At 43.7% G+C, this 20,383-nt stretch overlaps 1 protein-coding gene across 5 annotated transcripts in view; it reads left to right on the forward strand.

The window, feature by feature from the left end:
* Window positions 1–20,383, forward strand: part of ARHGAP26 (Rho GTPase activating protein 26) — a 371,806-nt gene that overhangs the window by 116,237 nt on the left and 235,186 nt on the right. For all 5 annotated transcript variants that reach the window (XM_045551097.1, XM_045551096.1, XM_045551100.1 and 2 more), the window contains 4 exons: window positions 5,849–5,953; window positions 7,379–7,508; window positions 8,879–8,979; window positions 13,843–13,937. In XM_045551097.1, coding sequence (XP_045407053.1) covers window positions 5,849–5,953; window positions 7,379–7,508; window positions 8,879–8,979; window positions 13,843–13,937 — 431 coding nt within the window. The remainder of the gene's footprint in view (window positions 1–5,848; window positions 5,954–7,378; window positions 7,509–8,878; window positions 8,980–13,842; window positions 13,938–20,383) is intronic.

Genomic DNA, 20,383 nt, shown 5'->3' on the forward strand with positions numbered 1-20,383 from the left:
GGATTCCACTCCTAGCTACCTCTTTTAGCAAGTTTCTTAAAGTCCTTAATTACTTTAGCCTTTGTATATGAATATTGGAAAACTTCGGCCCAACTTCCTGTCCAGCAATGGTCTCAGTTGAGGCCCCATGTCAAAAATCCCCATCTTTCTGCAGGGATTGTTAGGTGTGAGCAGGCGTTTGTCAGGGGGACGTGTCCCTGCTCAGGCTCAGAAGTGTGAAAACCAGCCCTTCAGTGGAAGGTTTGCTGAAGACTTGTTTCCTGTGGTCAGTGTAGGGATTTAAATGCTGCCACATAGAATTAGCCTTCAGCATTATTTTTATTTACTTTTACTGGAATTTCTAGAAGAAAAGAACAATGTGATTCTAATAATCTTTATGTAGACATTGATCAATGTTATTCTATATTTGCTTTTGATAGTTTTATTCTAATTGGCCCATCTGACTTTTTTGAAGTGAGTTTTTTGTTACCAACTTTGATCTCTTCATAGGTGTACCTAGTGAATCAAGTTTTATGTCTGTTAGCTTTTGCTGAGTGACACCGCAACACCTTATACAATAATAGATGTTTTTTCTTCACGTATCTGTGAGGTTCAGCCAACGTTGGCTAGGCTCAGCAGGATGGTTTTGCTGTTTCCGGTGGGTTTTCCTCCTCCTCTTTCCCTTCTCCCCCTTCTCCCTTCTCGCCCTGCTCTTTTTATTAAATAAAAAAGAAATCTACAAGGATTTAGTATTGCATTTCTTGGCATTGTGTTGTATCATAATATGACAGTGTCTTAGGATGTTTTTACGTTAAGAGGTGGTAGCATCCTAGTTAAGGTTAAGGGTTCTAGAGCCAGACTGCCCGAATTTAAATCCCTGCTTAGTCATTCACTGGCTGTGTGTTCTTAGGCAAGTTATTTCTCTGAGCTTCACTTTCCCCATCTGCAAAATGGGGATAATACTACCACCTACCTTATAAAGATGCTGTGAGGGTTGACTGAGTTTATCCATGTAAGGTGCTTAGAACAGAATCTGATTAGAACCCAATGAAAAGTTAGCAGTTATTTTCATTTATGAGCAAATAAGTCAAGTGCCAATATTAACAGGGCCTACCTGTTTTAATACAAATAGTCTTGGTGGGTCTAAAAACGTTTATATACTGAATACCATAGAAGAGTCTAAAGACCCAGCTGCAGTGTCTGAGGAGCTCACAGCCTCACGGTGGGAAGCAAGATGTCTATGGTGGAGAGCCAGCCAAAGTCACAGGCTGTTCAGTGACAGGTTGGACAGGATGGATGATGTAGAAGTGCCAGAGGGATTCAAAGAGTATAATCATTGTAGTGTGCAGATGTTTTTCAGCTCATACAGTGAGGCAGCTGGAGAGCAAATGAACAGAAATTTCCAGTCTCATGTTAGGACAAAGAGAAAGTTACAGGGATTTGCCCAACGTTAAACTAAATGAGTTGATTAAGAGGCTGGGTGTGGGATTCAGATGTCTGGCCTTCACTTTGCAAAAGAAGTTCTCATCTCTGAACACACCAGCTTCTAGACGTGTCTGTGGCTTCAGGAGCTGGGGATTGGGAGAAGATATTCGCACCGTGAAAATGCTGCTGAGGAGACCAATGATTGGAAAAGGATTCGAAATACAAATTCTCGGGCTCCACCCTAGACCTGAAATTTAAGGGTGGGGCCCAGGAACTATATTTTAGGAAGACCTCCAGGTGATTTAGCTGCACGTTACAGTTTGAGCCACTGGCCTACACTATACAAAGGAAGAACACGAAATAACAATTGATGATATTAGTTGAAACCGTGTCATGGACCGTGCTCAGTGCTTTACCTACATTATGTCATTCAATCCTTATAACACTCTATGGGTAGGTGCTGTTTTTATCCCTATTTTCAGACAAAGAAATGGAAACACATGTTTGTGTGTATTTACTTATCCAAGGTCATATCTAGTAAATAGCAGAGCTGGAAGAGTCTGGCACTTGATCTCTATGAAATAGCACTTGATTGATTACAGGTGGAAAGGAAACCATCAAGAAATCTATTGAACTAACTCGCTGGGGTACCTAGGTGTTGGGTATTCATATTTAGAGTTGTTTGCAGTCAAGAGAATCTTCTACCCCGTGCACATTGGCCATGTTCATTTGTTTCTTAGAAAGTAACTTCGAGAACCAGAATGTTACTGACCTTCAGAAAAAGGTTTTAGTGTTCCAAGGAAGAAAAATCAGATTTCTGGGATCTAAACCGTGTATGTATATTTTTGTGCCGGAAGCCTTTATTTTCTTGTTGCAGTACCAAATGTTCTTGCGATTTGGATTGCAGATAATGACATACTGACTTCATGAAGGTGAAGCCACGTTCCCTCTGTTCCCCGAGTTTCCATAATTGAAGGTTAGGTAGTACTGCCGAGAACTCACTCTACACAGTTACCGGGAGGTAACCGCATCCTCTGAGTTCCACCTCCTGGGTGTTTCTTGGTGCCGTGTCTTCCTCTCCTTTTTCTCTGCTTCGGTCCCACGTTTTCCTTTAGTCTTTGCATCCTGTCCTGGGCTTCCCCCTCCTCCAGCCTGGCCTGGACCACGGCACGTCCGCATCAGCTTGATGATGTATGTCTCTCTTGCCGAGCAGCTCCTGACGGCACTGCTGTGCTAAGCCCGTCACATGGACGGTCTGAATCACCCTTCACTCCAACCCCGGGTAGTAACAGGTGCTGCTGTGACCCTCCTGTTAAAGATGAGTTAAAGGGAGTTATGCAGCTTCTCCAACTTGGCTTTTCATCACCCTGCTGGCTGACTTTCTCTTTGTTGCCTGAGTGAATGATTCTTGGTAGCTGTATTAGTTCTTTAGGGCTGTGGTGACAAAGCACCACAAACTGGGTGTCTCAGAACAACAGAAATTTAATGTTTCACAGTTTTAAGGGCGAGAAGTCTGAAATTGAGGTTTTTGCAGGGATCTCTAAAACCTGTAGGGAAGGGACCCTTCCTTTCCTGGCGATATTTGTCATTTTTGGCTCATAGATGCATCACTCCAGTCCTCCGTCCTCACGTGGCTGTGCACGTCTGTCTCTGTGTCCAGGTTTTCCCTTTTTCTAGAGACATCAGTCATGGTGTCCTTAGAAAAGTACTAGCGTCCATCCAGTGTCCTCATTTAACTTGATCATCCATGTAGAGACTCTATTTCCAAATAAAGTCCCATTCTGAGGTGCTGGGGGTTAGGACTTCTACATGTCTTTTTTAGGGAGACACAATTCAACCGCTAAAAGTTGTTCTGTCCTATGAATGGTGACAACCTGAATTCCTCAGATAGTTCAGAATGATGCAGCCAGTTACATTTTTGCATTATAAAATTAAAAACAAGTAGGAAGTAGGAATAGGTTTATGCTTATGGTGGAACAAGGATGGGGAAGAAGGAAAGGGAAACGAAGAAGGTCTTTCCTTCATCAGACTGTTACTTTGCTCAGTGAACGGCTGACTCCTCCTGTGTGATAGCCAGGTGGGACTACAGCAAGCTGTCCCTCTGTGTGTCTGAGTGGGAGCATTTCTTTGAAGCAGACAGATCCTCCCATCTCTGGGGTCTCTTGCCCCCGAGGGTCACATGTTGATTTCCCACATCGTAACAGGTCCAAAGGTTCATACCTAGTGTGGAAGAGTGTAGAAGGGGGCAGAGGAGAGAAAAAAGATGCCATGAAGGGAGAAGAGAGGGGGAAGCAGTGGGCCAAAATAACAGTGTCTAAGGAGTCCTTTCCCATAGGAAAATGGGCAATCAAGGCATGACACCAAAGGAAGTGAAAGCTGAAATAAATATTATTAACCCTCTGCCCTTGGAGCGCTTGCCCGTGTGCCCAGGTGGCATCTCAGTGAGCTGTGTGAGAATATTTAATTACCCTGAGCAAGAGAGGCTCCATCGAATAAATCAGAGCTAACAGGGGAAATGACCTTAGAATTAGCTGCTCTCCTTCCACATTACTTTTGAGCGGGGCTGGCTGAGTGCCTTGGAAAAGCGCAGGGGCACCGCGTTTGCGGACAGCAGGGAGGGCAGGGAGGGCAGGGAGGGCAGGGGTGAAAAGAGGGAAAGCAGTTTCGTTGTGAATACTGGGACTAGGTTTGGCACAGGAGCCCTTCTCTGTTACTGGAGCCATCTAGAAGGACAGGCATGGGCTTTCCTCTCAACAAAAGAAAGTATTTTATATAGAGTAAGTCCCAAAGCTTTGGCCATCTTTGAGGAAACGAGTTCGTGCCCAGTCTCTGTGACTGTGTGTGACTTACCACTCACCCACTGATTTACCCTGGGACCTGTATATGGTGCCACTGGAGGGCTTTTTAGCCAGAGGACTCCGCAGTGCCTGCTCTCCCTCCTCGAGTGAGAATCTAAGGGGGGCAGATGGGCTGGGGACAATGGCAGTGGGAAGTCCAAGTACCATATTGTCATAACCTGGGTTTTGTCTGACTTTCCAGTGCAGAGCTCTTTGATTAGGCCAGGCCGGGCCGGGCATGTGGTGAGGCCCGAAGGCTGGGCTCCCCTCTCAGCTCAGACAGCAACACACACCTCTGTGCTTGCCAGGCCTGCAGCGAGCAAGGTGGGAGCCTGGGGGTGGTGGGCGGAATGAGATTCCTTTCCCGTCATTGTTAGGGCTGCACCTCAGAAAAGGAGAGAGGTGAAGACAGGTGGGATGGGATTATGTTTAATAAGTACAGGCAGGGTCGCTTAGGGACTGAAAAACTGAATACAACATCATGGAGTAAGGCCAAGGTGTCTTGGTGCAGCATGTGGTAGGGGCAGGTCGGGGAAGTTGGAGCGGACCACTAAGAAAATGAGAGTTGGCTTTGAGAAGTTGGAGTCAGAACAGAGACAGTCCTCGAATGTGGTAGAGCCGGGCTTGGGGTGGAGGTGCTGTGCTGGTCCTTCTAAGCGTCATTTGGGCTTTTGTCATAGTCCTTTCCTCCAGGTTGAAGTCGGAAATTGAGGGAAGACTTGTAGACCTTGGGAAGGGGCCAGGGCAGCATAGCAACAGCGAGGTTTGGACATAAGCTCCGAGAGGAAAGACCACAGGAATTATTTATTTAGCTTGGAGAAATGAAGGCAGGCGGGGGCTCAGGGTGGGGACATTAATGGTTTTTAAGTGTATGAAGGTATGTGATGAGAATTGTGGTATCAGATGTTTCCACTGTTCACTGAAGACAAGACTAAACAATGAGTGGGCTTACCTTGTAGCCCAAGGGGATTTAAATGAGAATGTAGGGAAACCATCATAAGTGAAAATGTGGGAACGTGGCAGTATTTTAATGAAGGAATCTGTAGTGTTTACTTTTGGATAGTTCAGGGAAAGCACAGACGCATGCCGTAGCTGAAGCCTAATCTGGGTGATTTTCTTTGATTTGACTTTGCCTGTTAAACTGCAGACTCAGGACTCCTAGCTTCCCTTTCTCCCTCTTCCGCATGATAACCTGATACGACAGATGCACTGGAAGGAATCTGAGTTGGAGTCCTGGTCTTTAGTTTTTGAAGAAACGATGCCCTTAGGAGGTGGTGAGGCTCACGGGGTAAGAGCGTGGGTTTTGGTGCCAAGGAGACCTGGTTTCAAATCCTGGCTGCCGCTTTGTGTTTGGGGGCAAGTTTCTTAGCCTTTCTGAAGCTGCTTCATCCTTAGTGAAATGAGGATAACGGTAGTTACTGGGGTCACAGGTTGTTGTGAGTATTCAGTGAGACGAGGTGTGGAAGGGTGCAGTGCCTTTAAATGTTGGCCGTTACGATGTAGTATTTATTCCTGACGTTCAGACCAGCGTTGGGAACTCAGGTACACGACCTCATTCCTCTTTGCAGCCTGTTTATGTGGCGTCTGCCTTTCTTCCTGCATTGCAGCTGCTGGCCTTCCTGCAAGGACTCTTCACTTTCTATCACCATGGGTATGAACTGGCCAAGGATTTCGGCGACTTCAAGACACAGTTGACCATCAGCATACAGAACGTGAGTGGGCGTAGGGGCATCCTTCCTTTCTCCGGTTAAGGAAAGGGAAAAATGAAATATGGGCCTGGTTGCCATAGAAACCACTTATGTGGATTGGAATATAGGGGAAGGAGAGTGAGTCTTGCTAGGGTTCAGAGAACGGCTGGGGCAGGCATTCCTAGAGTACCTGGTGGCCTTGGGTTAGACCATCACCCTCTTCCGCATTATTCTGTTGTACTATTTATGTTCTTGGAAGTGCTAGGGCTGGTTATGTTTCAGATCTGTAGCACCAGAGGCAGGATTTCCTTTGGCAGTAGAAAGCCCAGCCCAGCCTCCCTCTGTGCATCTAGCTGCCTGGCCACAGGCCTTGGGGTGTGTGCTCAGGGGCCGAGGGTGGGAGACACATGCTGGCCTCTGGCTCCAAGGGTGTGCTCTCGTCCAGCTCTTAGGAAGGCGGACGGGAAATCCAAGTCAGTACGGTTCACTCCCAGTCTTCATTCCCAAGTTTTAAACACAGAACCTTCTGGTGCACAGAATCCTGCTTAGGGCTTTTTGGTTAGCAGTTACTGGGGCTCAAGCCCTCTTCTTCACTGTGTGATGGGACCATGTTAGTCTTCTTTGTCCCTAGGTGATCTTGTGTAGGAAATAAAACCTTGCATGGCTTTTAGAAGCCTGAAGCTTGCGTGGTTCTCTGCGTTGTCTCAAAGGACAGAATCTTGGAGAAGGTTTCACAAAGTATGGCTCCCCTTAGGCTGAGTTCCTCAGGAAACAGATTGGAGGTTTACATGCGGCAGGTTTACCAGGGCCAATGCCGGCAGAAACACCTGTGACAGGGTGAGGGCAGCTGACAGGCAGAGGGAGAAGCTGAGCTGTGACGCAGATGCAGCCAGGCTCTCAGTGCCATGGGGGGCTCTGGGGTTGGGCTCACCCTTCAGAGGGGTCCTTCATGCAGGCAAAGGGGCCAGGCCTTCACCCCTTCCCCTTTTGCTCCTAGCCTTGCCTAGTCATGCGGCGCAGGCTGCCCTCGGAAGGGTGTGCTCTTGTGTGAGGAGGGACTCATCTGTGAGCCATCGGTAAGCGACGTTCCCTGCAGCTGGAGAAATGAGGACCTTCGTCCTGAAGGCGTACGAACCTCTGCCCATCTGAATCCGAATGCTTATTTAAAATGCACATTTTTGGGGTGCAGGGGCACTAAATTGGAGTGAGGCCTGGGCATTTGCATTTTCTCCAAGATTCCCTAGGTGATTTTGATGGTCACTAGAGTTTGAGAGTCCTTCTAGTACAGGACTTTAAGGTCAAAGTTTATGTCTTATATGTGAAGGACCCAATTCCTAGAGGGTTGAATGTCCCTTCTTGGGTTTTAGATATAAGGATTGTATTAGGTTGGTCTTCTGAATTAAGAGAGATTTCATTTCTTTTATTTGAATAAAATTCCTTTCATCCTAGACAAGAAATCGCTTTGAAGGCACCAGGTCAGAGGTGGAATCACTAATGAAAAAGATGAAGGAGAATCCACTTGAGCACAAGACCATCAGTCCCTACACCATGGAAGGATACCTCTATGTGCAGGAGAAACGTAAGTGCTTTGACGGGCAGCAGCTGGGGATGTACGCAGGCCTTTCGCCCGGAAGGTGGAGTGTATATCCAGTAGTACCCGGGGATTGTAAGCGCATGTTTGGATGAATAAGAGTCATTTCTATAGTTCAGTTTCTCCAAAGGGAAAGATGATGTCCACAAAGTCTTGTGTACCTTTGTGTCCTTTATGACTGCAGTTTCCCTTGGGAACCTGAAATTCCTTGGGGCTCTGGTTGCTCTTCTCTCCCTGGTGTTACTCTACTCCTGGGGGCCCCATACCCCTAGTGCAGCTTTATGTGCCATGCCCTGAGCAGAGAGGCCTGGGAAGGGTCCTGCGTGTTAGACCTTACTGTCTGCCAACAACCATATCCTTTGGTAGACTTAATACTTGGTGATTCCAAACAATCCTGATGTAGGCCCTTTCCCTCTTCTTCTCAATTCCTTTCACTCTAACACTTGAATTTTATGAAAAGTAGAAACTTTGAGAGTCGGGAAGAAGACCCATTGCCCTGCAGACGATGTCAAAGAGAGAAATAGCAGGTGGTGCTAAGATGACATTTTTAGTGATGACTGTGTGATCTCTGTGAGCATCTAACACTAGTATTGATTAAGGTCCTTGTGGGCTAATAATGCCTTCTTCCTCTAACAGTACTTTTTTTATTCAAAATAAAATCATTGGTGAACACGGAGTAAAGTCAGAGACTTCATCTGAACTTGCCTGTGTGGTGTCTCCCTCTTTCCTGATGGGTAATTCTGAGGGACATACTCCTTAGATGACATTTGGGCATTGAGAGTCGCTTCCATCCTGTATCTCTGGTGTCTCTGAGGTTTCCTTGTCTGCTGTTCAGATCTTGAGTTCTACTAAAGCAAAAACCAGGGGTTTGAAAGTAGGTCAGAGCCCCGTGATGTGTGCGCACAGCCACAGAGCAGCTGTGTGGGAAGCGTGAGGTCATTGCGCCAGATGGGAAGGGTGACAGGCACTTGGAGAAGCCTTTCTGCGTTCTCTCCTCAGTTGTCTTACTCCTGTCAGGGAAGAGAACGGAAACGTCAAATGGAGATTGATGATGGGAATGTGAATTAATTTCCCCAGGGAACCTCAACTTCCCTTATATTTTAAGATCCTGGATGTAGCAATAGTGGGAAACAGTCGTCTTTGGTCCCTGGGGGAAAGCCCTGGGTTCGTTCCATTTCCAGCCTGTAGAATCAGATTTCTGTCTATTCCAGTCCAGCTAGTGTGGAGAATATATTGCCCCTAAAATGGTTTAAGGGTGGATGAGCATTGTGAGTTATGCATTGTGTGTTTCTCTGGTTAGTGATGTGCAGCATACAGTGGACATGTATAGTCGTTTCATAGGAAATACTACCTTGCAGGTCACTTTGGAACTTCTTGGGTGAAGCACTACTGTACATATCAGCGGGACTCCAAACAAATCACTATGGTACCATTTGACCAAAAGTCAGGAGGAAAGGGGGTGAGTTCATTTTTTTAACTTTCATACTTGATTTGCTTTGCTAATATGTACTGATTATAATGCCATCTATAAAGTAACACCTCCAATGTTTCACTATAATTTTCCTAATTATTATACAGTGGTTCCAGGAGGCCTAGTACCCTGAAGAATAACTAAAGCAAGATGATTACTCTTAGCTCTAAGTTATATTAGGAACTGCCCTCAAGAAAGATCCTTGTATTTCACATATATATGGTATCAAGTATGTCAAATGTTTTTATTGAATAAATGCTAGAAGTTCTTGGATGACCTCATCCTGAGAAACCAGTTCATGTCACTCGATAACCTGGAGAGCTGTCAGTCCACAGTTTAGATGTTTCAGTTATCTATTGCTGGGTAACAAGTCACCCCAAAACTTAGCAACCTTCAAAACAGCACCAGTCATTTTAGTATTTCCCATCATTTCTGTGGGAGAGGAATTCAGGGAGCATTTGGATGGGTGGTTCAGGCTTGGGGTTTCTCCCGAGGTTCCAGTAGGATGTGGCTATAGCTGGAGCCATGAAGGTCTGAAACAGCTTGAGGCTGGCCAGGTGTAGCCCCCTCCCTCCCTCCCGGTCTTTCTCTCTGTCTCCTCCTCTTTCCCTTTTTCTCTGTATGGTCTCAGGGCCTGACCATACCATCTCTCCACGTGGACTAGTTTGGGCTTCCTCACAGCATGGTAGCCTCAGGGCAGCTAACAGTTTCAGGAGTGAAAGTTCCAGCAACTAACAGACACTGCATTGCCTTTCGATGACCTTATCTCAGAAGTTATACAACCTTACTTTTGCCCTCTCTGTTGGTTAAAGCTCACAAAAGCCCAGCCAGGCTCAGTGGGAGAGGATGTAAACCCTGCCTCTTGATGGGAAGAGTGTCAATCTCATTGTACGAAGAGCACGTGGGCCGTCTTTGGAAGAGGCAACGGGCCATGTTGGGCTCCCGGTGTCACTGCGGTTGGGCAGGTCCTTGAACACTGGAAGTTCCTCCCTCCATAGAGCTGTTGCTACTCGCTCCTCCCTGTCGGTCTCCTCTGGGTCCTCCCATAGCAGGCCGGGTGCATTTCCTGTCGGGGGGATCTGTCTTTTCTCTTTGGCTGCTCTTAATACTTCTTTTCTTCCTTTCATATTCTTCATTCTGTTATGATAGTCCTAGTTTGAATTTTTTTTTTTTATCTGCTTGGGAATATTTGGCCTTCCTTGATCTCTTTTGATAACTCCGGAAAATTCTTGCCAATTATCACTTTGATTTTGACTCTTCCCCATTCTTGCTATTATCTCCTTACAGAGATATTTAAGTGTTTTTAATAAAAATATTTATATTTTTTCATCTCTTTGAATCTCTGGACTATATTCTGAATAATTTCTCTGGTCCAATCTTTAGTTTCAATAATTTTTCTATAAGCGTCCCACCCCCGGTCCTCTCTGTGGTGCGTTTTGTGCAGCATGTTGAGTTTGCGTGTGTTGGGGTGTTCTAGTGTAGAGGTTAGAGCGCTGGCTTTGGTACCACGGTGCCCGCGGCAGTGATGGGAGGTGCTGTTGTCATCGCCGTTAGCCACCCAGCCATGCTGCGCCCCGTGCTCCCTTCTGCTTCCAATTTCTCTTCCTGGCTTTCTTTTACTTAAGCCACAATAGTGATATTTATCAACATCCCTATTCCTTCCCTGTAGCAAAGCAGTAACAAAGCCCTTTTCATGTTTCTTGGCAGGGGCGGAGTTGACTTATAAATAATCTTAGGAAAACAGACATGTTAAAATATCATAACAGAGAATTTACAGGGAGAAGGAATATTAAAAACCTGTATTAATAGGTGTCCCTTAGTTTTCGTGATATGGAAACAGTGAGGCCTGTTTTCCTTGGATTGAGTCTTAGTCCTTTTCCAACTCTTAGTCCTAGAAATCAGCTTTGCTGAATTGTTCTCACACATGGTCTATTTTGGGGCCTTTTATCTTGTGCTTTCTTAAACTTTTAATGAAGAACTCTGTTGTATTTTCTGTGTTCCTTTGTCATCACACTTGAAAGTGAAGGGTGGAGACCAATTAGGGTGGATGTTTGGGACTCTAAAGACCTTACTGAGATAATCATAAACACATCTTTGGGTTGTTAAGAAGTTTGTGTAAGTCAGCGTGTACAACCTCCTTGGGATGGAGCCTGACATATAATGAATGCTGTAGTAGGACCTTGATATTATAATAATTAGTAATTCCTTACATTTATATTATGTTTCATTCTTTTCTATGTTCTTATCCTGTTTGATCCAATTTTCCTTCTTTTACAAAGGAGGAAATGGAGGTTTAGAGAGAGAAAATGATTTCTAAGCTGGGACTCAAACCCTGATTCTGGGACCTGAATCTCCTGATTCTGAAGCCGTGTCTTTCGATGGCATAACTAACTGCTTCCTCAGCTTTCTAGTGGAGGAAACATGAGGACTAGCTGTCTAGAGGTGACGTCTTCTCGATTTGTACAGAGGAAGCATGTGATGTCTTTGCATATGTGTTTGAACAAAGCTCCTAGGAGCTGGAGGTAGATAGAACATAGATAGATAACATAGATACCTATTAACATAGATAATAGGGTGTTTTCTTTTCCTGACATGTTTTTTCTCCACCCTTTCTGCCCCCTCACTGTCTCTTTCATTTGGATTAGTTTCCTTGGAAAGTACCCGCTGTTCTCCTAGCTTCAGGCCTGGAGTTAGGAGCAGATTTGCTATGTCCTCTTGGAGAGCAGAGCCCTTGTGGGATGAGAGAATTTTCCTGCATGCTGCCTCCTGAGATGAGGCACCTCTGCAGGTCTGGAGCAGCCTAGTGGATCCTGTCCCTTCCCTTGCTTGAAACCCTTCTTTATTTTCCTGCTGCTCTCAGGATACAGACCAGAATCCTGCCCTCCGTCCAACTCTTTCTCATTCTGCTTTCCCTCTCACTCTGGGCATCCAGCCACATTGGCTTCCCTTTGGTCCCTCCAGGACTCTGCAGAGCTGACCACAGGGCCTTTCCACCTGCTCGTCTCCGCCCCCTGCTCCTTTCTCCTTGCTGTACCGCCTGTGAATCCTTTCAATCCCAGCTCAAGAAAGCTTTTCCTAACCTTGCAAACCTGGTCAGATCCCCTTAATTTAGGCTTTTGTAACACAGCCCACCTGTTTTTTTTTTTTTTTAATAATGTTTGTCATGGTTATAACTTTTCATTTATTTAAATGGTGATTATGTCTCGCGTGTTTTCAAACCATCAGAAGTTGAATGGATCACTTTTATAGATTTTTTTCTTATATGTGTGGTCATCCTTGGAACCAGAATCTCATGTTCCTCTTTTGTCTGTTTATATTTGATGATCCTTTGATAGATCCCTGTTCCCTCCCATTTCTTTGCTGCACCGCAGGTAAGCTTTCCACGTGGAAGCTGGTCCGTAGCTATTAAATCTGAAACATACTTAGAAATTGATTGCCAAGGTCAGAATGCCTTACGTTTGGGTGTTTACACGCATACATTTGACAGACTGGGGAAAGAACAATTCTCAATCTGAGAAATTAATCTTTGCTCTTCAGTAAAAGACAGTAGTTACAAGGCTTGTGAATAGAAACTGTCTCTTCCTAGGTCTTCTGTGTTTTGTGTGCTATTGTGATATTAGCGGGTGGTTAAATTTTACCTGCTGTAGTTACATTTCCTATTATTTCAACAGACTAGGCAAGCTTGCTAATTTCTCCCCTAATTTAGAATAAAAAAGATTGGCAGAGGCAGGAGAAACAGAAATCCTAACAAATTCTTAAGTGACGGAAAGAGAAAAGAAATCAGGGACAGCACATTCTGTGTTTCCAGGCAATAAATTAGTGCTCTGAGATGAAATTGTTGCATTCCATTTGTACAGCAGAATACTACTCAGCAATAAAAAGAAATAAACTCTTGATGTGCACAGCAACATGGATGAGTCGCAGAATAATTATGCTGAGTGAAAGAAGCCAGACTAAAAAGAGCACATATTGTGTGGTTTCATTATATAAAATTACAGAATATGCAAACTAATCTCTAGTGAGTGACAGAAAGCAGATTCCCTGTTGCCTGGGATGGACTGGGGGATGGATTTCCAAGGTTACACGAGGAAGCTTTTGGGGGTGGTGGAAATGTTTCTTGGCGATGCTTTCATGGGTGTACATAGATGTCAAAATTTATAAATTGCACATTTGCAACATGTACAGTCTATCACATTAATTATATGTCAGTAAAGCTGTTAAAATACACTTATTGAGCACCTACTCTGTTCTAGGACCCTGTTGGGCACAGGAGACACAGAGTAAGCAAAAACAGACACAGTCTCTTTCCTTAGGGGGCTTATAGTCTAATAGGGAGAGTGACATTATCTTGATTATCACCTGTATCAACAGACAGTTTCAGCCATGATCAGTACTGTGAGGGAAGAAGAGGTACATGGTGCTATGTGAATTCATCTTGGGGATATTTGACCTGGTTCAAGAAGGTTTTCTTGAAGAAATGCCTGACCCAAGATCACAGAAGCTCAGAGTTGGGAGGAGACCATCTTCTTCAACTCTTATCAGACCTGCAAATTAAGCCTGTTTAAAACATATCAATAAGAATTTATCTCCCATGGACTGATGCTGTACCACCACGGTGCACCAGTACTGAAGCTGTTTGGTTCTAAGAATAAAATGGTTTACACATTTTAGCTGCATGAGGCTCTCGCCTGGAAAGGTTTATTAGGATCAACCTTCTGCCTCACGTGGTGGTGAACACTTAGACTCGAGAAGCTGAATGATGGTTCCTGTTTCTGTGTCATGTTTGTCCTGGAGAGGAGCAGAGCAAGCCACATTCTGGCCTCATCTTGACAGTCTGTGTGTTTCTACCAGGGAGAAGATGAATCGGTCACCCTCAAATCCTGTACGCGGCGGAAAACAGACTCTATTGAGAAGAGGTTTTGCTTTGATGTAGAAGCAGTAGACAGGTGAGTAGCTGTCACGCTTTTCTCAGGATCAGATCTTGCTGAATTTGTCTTTCTTACCTTTTCCTTTCAGGCACAGCTTTTCTGCTTTTTTTCACCTTCCCTCCACTGTTTTCTTCCTTCCTTCTCCTTCTCTTCACCCATGTCCAGTGTGCCGGATCCAGGCCTCGCTGATTTGCAAGGATCAGTGCAGCCTCCTTGTCTTTTAGGTTCAGCACTGCATGGCTGGCTTGGCTTCGTTTTACTTTAATGTGAGTGCTTCCATGCTCAAGAATGTATATCTCCAGGAGATTGGGTAGATGTTTAAAGGAAACTGACTATTTAGCATGGTTGTATCCATTATTTGAGAATTTTTTTTTTACTTAAAAAAATTAATATAATGACACAAAAGGAATTGGCATGGAAGAAGCTTTACTCAAATTAAAAAAAAAATCAGCTTCTAGTTACAGCATTTCACCTACCAATGTGTGCGCGTGTCCAGGAAAGACACCAAACCACTTGCGAAATGAAATCACAGTCTTTGGAGAGAGAGCTGTGTGTTGTATTCCTCAAGATTTATAGTCTCTCATTAAGTTGTGCCATTTCATGGTGTTAAGCTAGTTTGACAACATTCCAATTCTTTGAGACACTTTACTTGGCAACAGGTTGATTCTTTCAATGAAACCCACGTGTTAAGCTTATTTGAGCTGCCTGTTCAAGATCAGCAATGCTGGCACCAAGATCCTTAAATCGCAGCATGATACTTGTAGAATGCCATTTCATCTCGCCCCTTTATTAAAAAAAAAAAAAAAAAGGCCACACCATTTTGTCACAGCAGTACTGACAAACTTCCCCTTCCCTGGGAAGTTGACCTGTGTCAACTTTCCCTGGCTCTGACGGGCCCTGAGACTGAGCACTGCGTAGGGTGTGCTCCTCGAGGCTGGTGGGCGTGGACAGCCTTCTCGTGGAAAGTGTCTACTCTGCACTGCGGCTGCTGGGGCTCCCCTGGAGAGAGTTCGCCCTTCTAGCCTGAATCAGAAGTTCAGAGAAAGTAACTGCACCTCTTAAGCAATGTAGTCATTGCACCCTTGGCTCTCAAGCCAGGCAACCTGGGGTCAGGCTTTGACTTTGCTGCATAGTAGCTGTGTGATGTTGAGCAAGTTACTTTCTCAGGGACTTGATTTCCTCATCTGGAAAATGAAGGTGATGATAGTGTCTAGTTCCTAGGATTGTTGTAAGGACTTCAGGAGATAATGCACGTAAAATGCTCGGCAGAGTGGCAGGTAATAGGTGCTCCACAAGTACTAGCTGTTATTGTTTGTTGCTGATTAGTTTTGTCTTGCATACTTGATCTTGAACTTCTCGCTTCTAGTCCAGACCTATGAGACAATCAGTTTTCAGTAGTGTAAGCCCTGTGGTTTGTGGTACCCTGTTAAAACAGCCCTAGGAAACAGACACGGTTTTGACTAGGGAGGGCCTCAATGAGGTAGCACCCGAGCCCCCGTCTGGCTCGACCCCTACCCATCGACAGGGGACCCCACCCACTCCACAGAGTAGCCCCTTCACATAAATTACCTTCCTTATTCTGGCTACTTTTCTTTCTTTCTTTCTTTTAAATGACTGTAGCCTAAACTGTCATTAGTTTTTTAAAAAATCATCCTTTTTTTATACCTTAATAAGGAAGCATTCTTGGGTGCTTTTGTATTACCATAGCACTGAGCATTTGAAGGTTTATATTTTATATTGGTTAATTGAATAAAGACCAGATTTATCATCTTTTAAAAATTGTGTCAACTCTTGGAGAGAGTGTAGTGTAAAATTTCTGGGTGAAAAATGGGACGTTATCTAAAAGCACCCTTTACGGGTAATGGTATGTGATTCAGTCATACTTGCTAATATCTGTGCAGTCACTTTGAATAATTAAATCCACTATGCAGTATCTTGTGGAAATTAATGATCATGTGTAGGGAAAATATTTGTTTAAGCTAAAGAATCATGGTGGTGGTCTTTTGCCAGCATCCTTGGATTTGTTTATTTTTAAGAAATTTCTCACAGATGTAAATGACATGGATATTTTCTCTCAGATGTTTTCCAGGAGGGGCCACCAAACTATATGGAAAATAATAGAAACAAAAGACTTCTCTTGATTCACTGAATCAGTGTAGTTTCTTGGGGAACGGTGTTTACATTTGGGGAAAGGAAGCAATTAGAATGCCTTATTTTTTTTTCTGGGATTAGCTGACTCCAACAGAAGTCCATGCATTTGAAAATGTGGCGTGTGTTAAATGTTCCTTTCCCAGCACTGGCACTTGCTAGAGGTGGGCAGCAAGGACAGCGTATTAGAGATAGAAATGGCAAGGGTACTTGGTGCTAGGAACGTATTAGGGCCAAGACAAGAATAGTCCTTGTCCTCCTGGAGCTTACCTTTGAGTGTGGAATACACACACATACATATTCAAGCAACTAAGGTGTAAATACCGGTATGTTGAGTGTGTCCTAGCGAACATGGAGTGCCAGAAGGATGTGGGAAAATGGAACAAGCAGGAGCACTTAGCCTGTTCATTCTTATGGAGAACGATGGCAGGACTGCAATACCCTGAATGCATTCCCCTTCCTCTTCCCTTCTCTCTCTCCCTCTCTCCCTCTCTTCCTCTCTCTCTCCCTCCCTCCCTCCCTTTCTCCCTTTCTCCCTCCCTTCCTTATTTATTGAGCATAACTGCATGCTAGAGACTCTTCTGACAGTGGGTGTATTAAGTTTATGAATCTATTAGACTTTCTTTAAAAGCCCTTATCTGATTTTCTTACCAATTCCAAAGTCCTCCTTCTTCTGCAAGCTTTTCATGAATAGGTAAAGGAAAATGGCTTTCCTCTGAGCCAGTCCCAGCCTAGCATGTTATACCCACTCTAAACTCTAGCTTCTTCTTCCTGCCAAGTACCCTATATTTATTTGCATAGTAATGAACTTTGTATTGGTTGACTAGGTGTTTAATTAGGTATGTTTTATATACCTTTGTTCAGTTCTAAATATCTGTCTCAGGTGATTTGCTTCCAGAGGCAGAAAAACATCATTTTATACAGCCTTTAATATAGTACTGTGTGCATGTGGTTGTTTAACTTTATTTTTTATGGTGATGCAATTTGGAGATGCATGAATTCTTTCCTTTGGGACCTTGGTGAACTATTGTGTAAGAGACTAGAGGAGCTTAATTATATTAGTTGCTACTGAAACTAAAATTTCAGTGGGTACACACATAATCTGCATTTGCATACAAATTGGGGAAAAAAACCCAGGGAATTGGACATGTGGTTAAAGTCAGAATAGCAGAGGCTAGAAAGATTTATGGAAGATCTGAAAAATCTACTGGAACCCTCCGATCAGTCAGCACTCTATTTCAAGTATGTTTGTATAGCAGGCTGCATGATGCACGTGAACGATGAAAGCTGCCCCAAGTTTGAATTTGGGATCTGTTCCTTGCTAGGTGTGTTACCCTGGGAAAGTGTTTTAGCCACATGTGTAAATTAGGGCTAATTCTAACTAACTTGAAGTATTGTTTTGAAGATTAGAATGCAATAACATTCCTCTCTGATGGAATTCTATCTGAAAAGATGTGCTTCTGAATTTTTTTTCCCTCTGCCTGGGACTTTATCGTTCTTTATGGTGAGCTTTCACTTTGGTAGATGCTTCTGTGGACATGCTTTTTGTCCCAGTGGTGGTCCTTTTCCTGTAGTGTCATGACTTTTCAAGCCATCCATAAGCTGAGAGTGAATATAGGTGCATTAAGGATATATGCAAAGGGCCTGCTGGGGGAAGATTCTATTTTCAAACTATGTCTGTGATAACCTGTTACTTATACATATTTCCTGTAAAGGTTAAAAAAGTTTTATGCTCCCTTCTTCGAATATATGGTCTCAAAAGAAACCATACTAGTTTTAAATTAAAATAATACTATTGCTTTAAGCTTGGTGTGTGGTTTGTGTGCATGCACTGGTTTGCATGTCTTTGTGAAATTGTTTGACTGTGAGATTTTGTGTTTTTCCAAGAAGGGCTGTCTTATGTAACAGACTTTGTTTCCGCATTCAACCTCTAGATGGCAGTTTTGTGTATGGATTAGTAACTATTAGCGGGGCCAGTTGAAAATTAGCTATCCTTTACACATTGACAATTAGGAGTCTGTGTGAGTGTGTGTGTGTTTTCTCTGTAGAGGAAATTGTCATGTGAATTTTACTCCTTAAAGGAAGAGTATTCTAAGTGACTCATTTTTTCTTTAGAAATTCCTTCCTCCCACCCTTTTACCATGGATCATTCATACCCACTTTCCTGCAAAAGCAAACATGCTCAGTCAGTCAGGCTTCTGTTTAAACGTTACCTTTCACCAGGCTTGTGGAACTAAAGTGCCAGGCTCTTTGCTTCAGGAATGGCTTACTTGTGATGGTGAAGAACACGGATGAGCGATTTCACTGTCTGATGTGTGCTGAGAACCTGGCAGTCCTACTTTCCCCTCTTGGTGCAGTGTGCCTTTATCTTTTGCAACAGATGAATCCATTTTTCCTGGTTTCGTATTTCCCCTCCCTCCCCTTCTCACCCCTTGTTTGAAATAATATTTGATTTTGCCTTCCTGCTGGTTGGATTAGAGTGCTGGTCTCAATGCCGCTGACATTTCAGGCAGGAAATGGCTTTTTCCTTCCTCAGAGGGTGTTATACTGCTCTGACTTCCATGGCTTGGGTTGGGGGAGATATCCTACTTTCAGAATTGCTTCTTGGCTGTTCTGGAAAATGAGCTAGTTGAGGAGTTCTTGGAATCTTTAGAATTCATGTAGTTTGAACTTGTCAGAGAGTTTGGTTTTTATTTTTAATTAAATGAGAGCATGCTTGTTTGCTGTTTTATTCTGGTTTAAGGAAGAAGGGGATGTGATGGTTAATGTTGCTTGATGGGAGGGGACTGAGGCAACCATATATCTACCCTTCAGTCTGCAGAGTGAAATTTGGAGTTTTATTGATTGAGTATAACCAGTTTATTTGCCAATTTCTAAATAGGAATTTTAAAAAAATCTAAACCAAAATTTTGCTATTACATAAATATTAAGAGAAGAAACAATTTAACCAGTAAATTCCACTTCTGTAAATTTCTATTCATTGTGAGACAGAATAGTAAGAATGGAAAAAAAAGATAAATGAACTAGAAGATACATTTTCGTAGTTATCGATAATAGTAACAAGTATTTGCATTGTCCTTGAGTCTCACTCATCCCATCAATGAACAGTGCTTTCTCCCTGTGGCGTGTGTCAAAATGTGCTTACTCCTGTGTCCCTGGTGCCTGGCGTCATGGCTGGTGTGTAATAGGCACTCAATCAATATCTGTTACATTGAAGAGCCATGCAGTTTAATATGCTAAAGATTTCTTTGGGCTTCTTGATGTTTCACGACTCCGGTCTCTCATAAAATAAAAATGTAAGAACTTTTCTGATGTGGTTGGCAGTATTTACTCTTTAGACTATTACTGTTGCTATGGTCCTAATTATTTTAGGACCTTTCCTCTCTAAAGGTCAGTGCTGCAGGCTTTAATAGGTCACAATTCATTTATTAATTAGGATCAGATCCTTTCTAAATAATTGATCAGAAGCTATTGCTAAAAACTTCTTAGGGGGGTGGGAGGGAGACTTCCTTCCTTTCTCCCTCCCTCCCATCTTCCCTCCCTCTGAGGAGCTGGGCTTCCTGGATCCTCCGGCACATACGTTGCGTGCACACGGGGGCGGTGCAGCATTGTGGTTAAGATACGGGCTTTGCTTTAGAGTCAGGCACACCTGGGTTTAAGTTCAGACATTGGCACTTGGCACTTAACAACAGTGTGACATTGTGGAAGGAGTTTCCTCGAGTCTCAGTCTTTTCACTTTTGAAAAGTGGCATAATGATAGTACCTACTTCCTACAGTTACTGTGAGGAATAAATGATGATGCAAGTAAAGTCCTTAGCATGGTGGTTGGCACATAATAAACACTCAGTAAATCTTAGGTACAGTGTAGGGTTGCCAGTTTACTGCAACTCCTGGTTTTCCTCTTACTTTATCTCTCTCACCTTTACCCCACCCAGGTTATCTTGGCCTATTATGAATTCTTCTCATACACAGAGATCTGTACTGTACCAATGGCCTCAATGATTTATTATATCAGTGTGTGCATAATAGTGCAGATTCATAACTTTTTGTCTCCAAATAGTAGATTATGTTGCCCTCCATGGAGGGCACTGAGTCCTTGAGTATTGGAAGGAAAAGGGAAGTAGCCCAAGTTCCTCCTTTGTGGATGAACTGGAGATACTCTGCTGAGTTTGACTAGGGGGTGAACAAGAATGAATACAGGCACGCATCATTTTTGGTCCTAGTGCGTGAGATGACATTATAACATGCTATGATAACCTGGGGGGAAGCTCAGGTAGAAACAGGTGGAGAAAGGTAGACACCAGAAGTTACAAACT

Source organism: Lemur catta, chromosome 5, assembly GCF_020740605.2.
Source record: "Lemur catta isolate mLemCat1 chromosome 5, mLemCat1.pri, whole genome shotgun sequence".
In the NCBI taxonomy this organism is placed as follows: Eukaryota; Metazoa; Chordata; class Mammalia; order Primates; family Lemuridae; genus Lemur; species Lemur catta.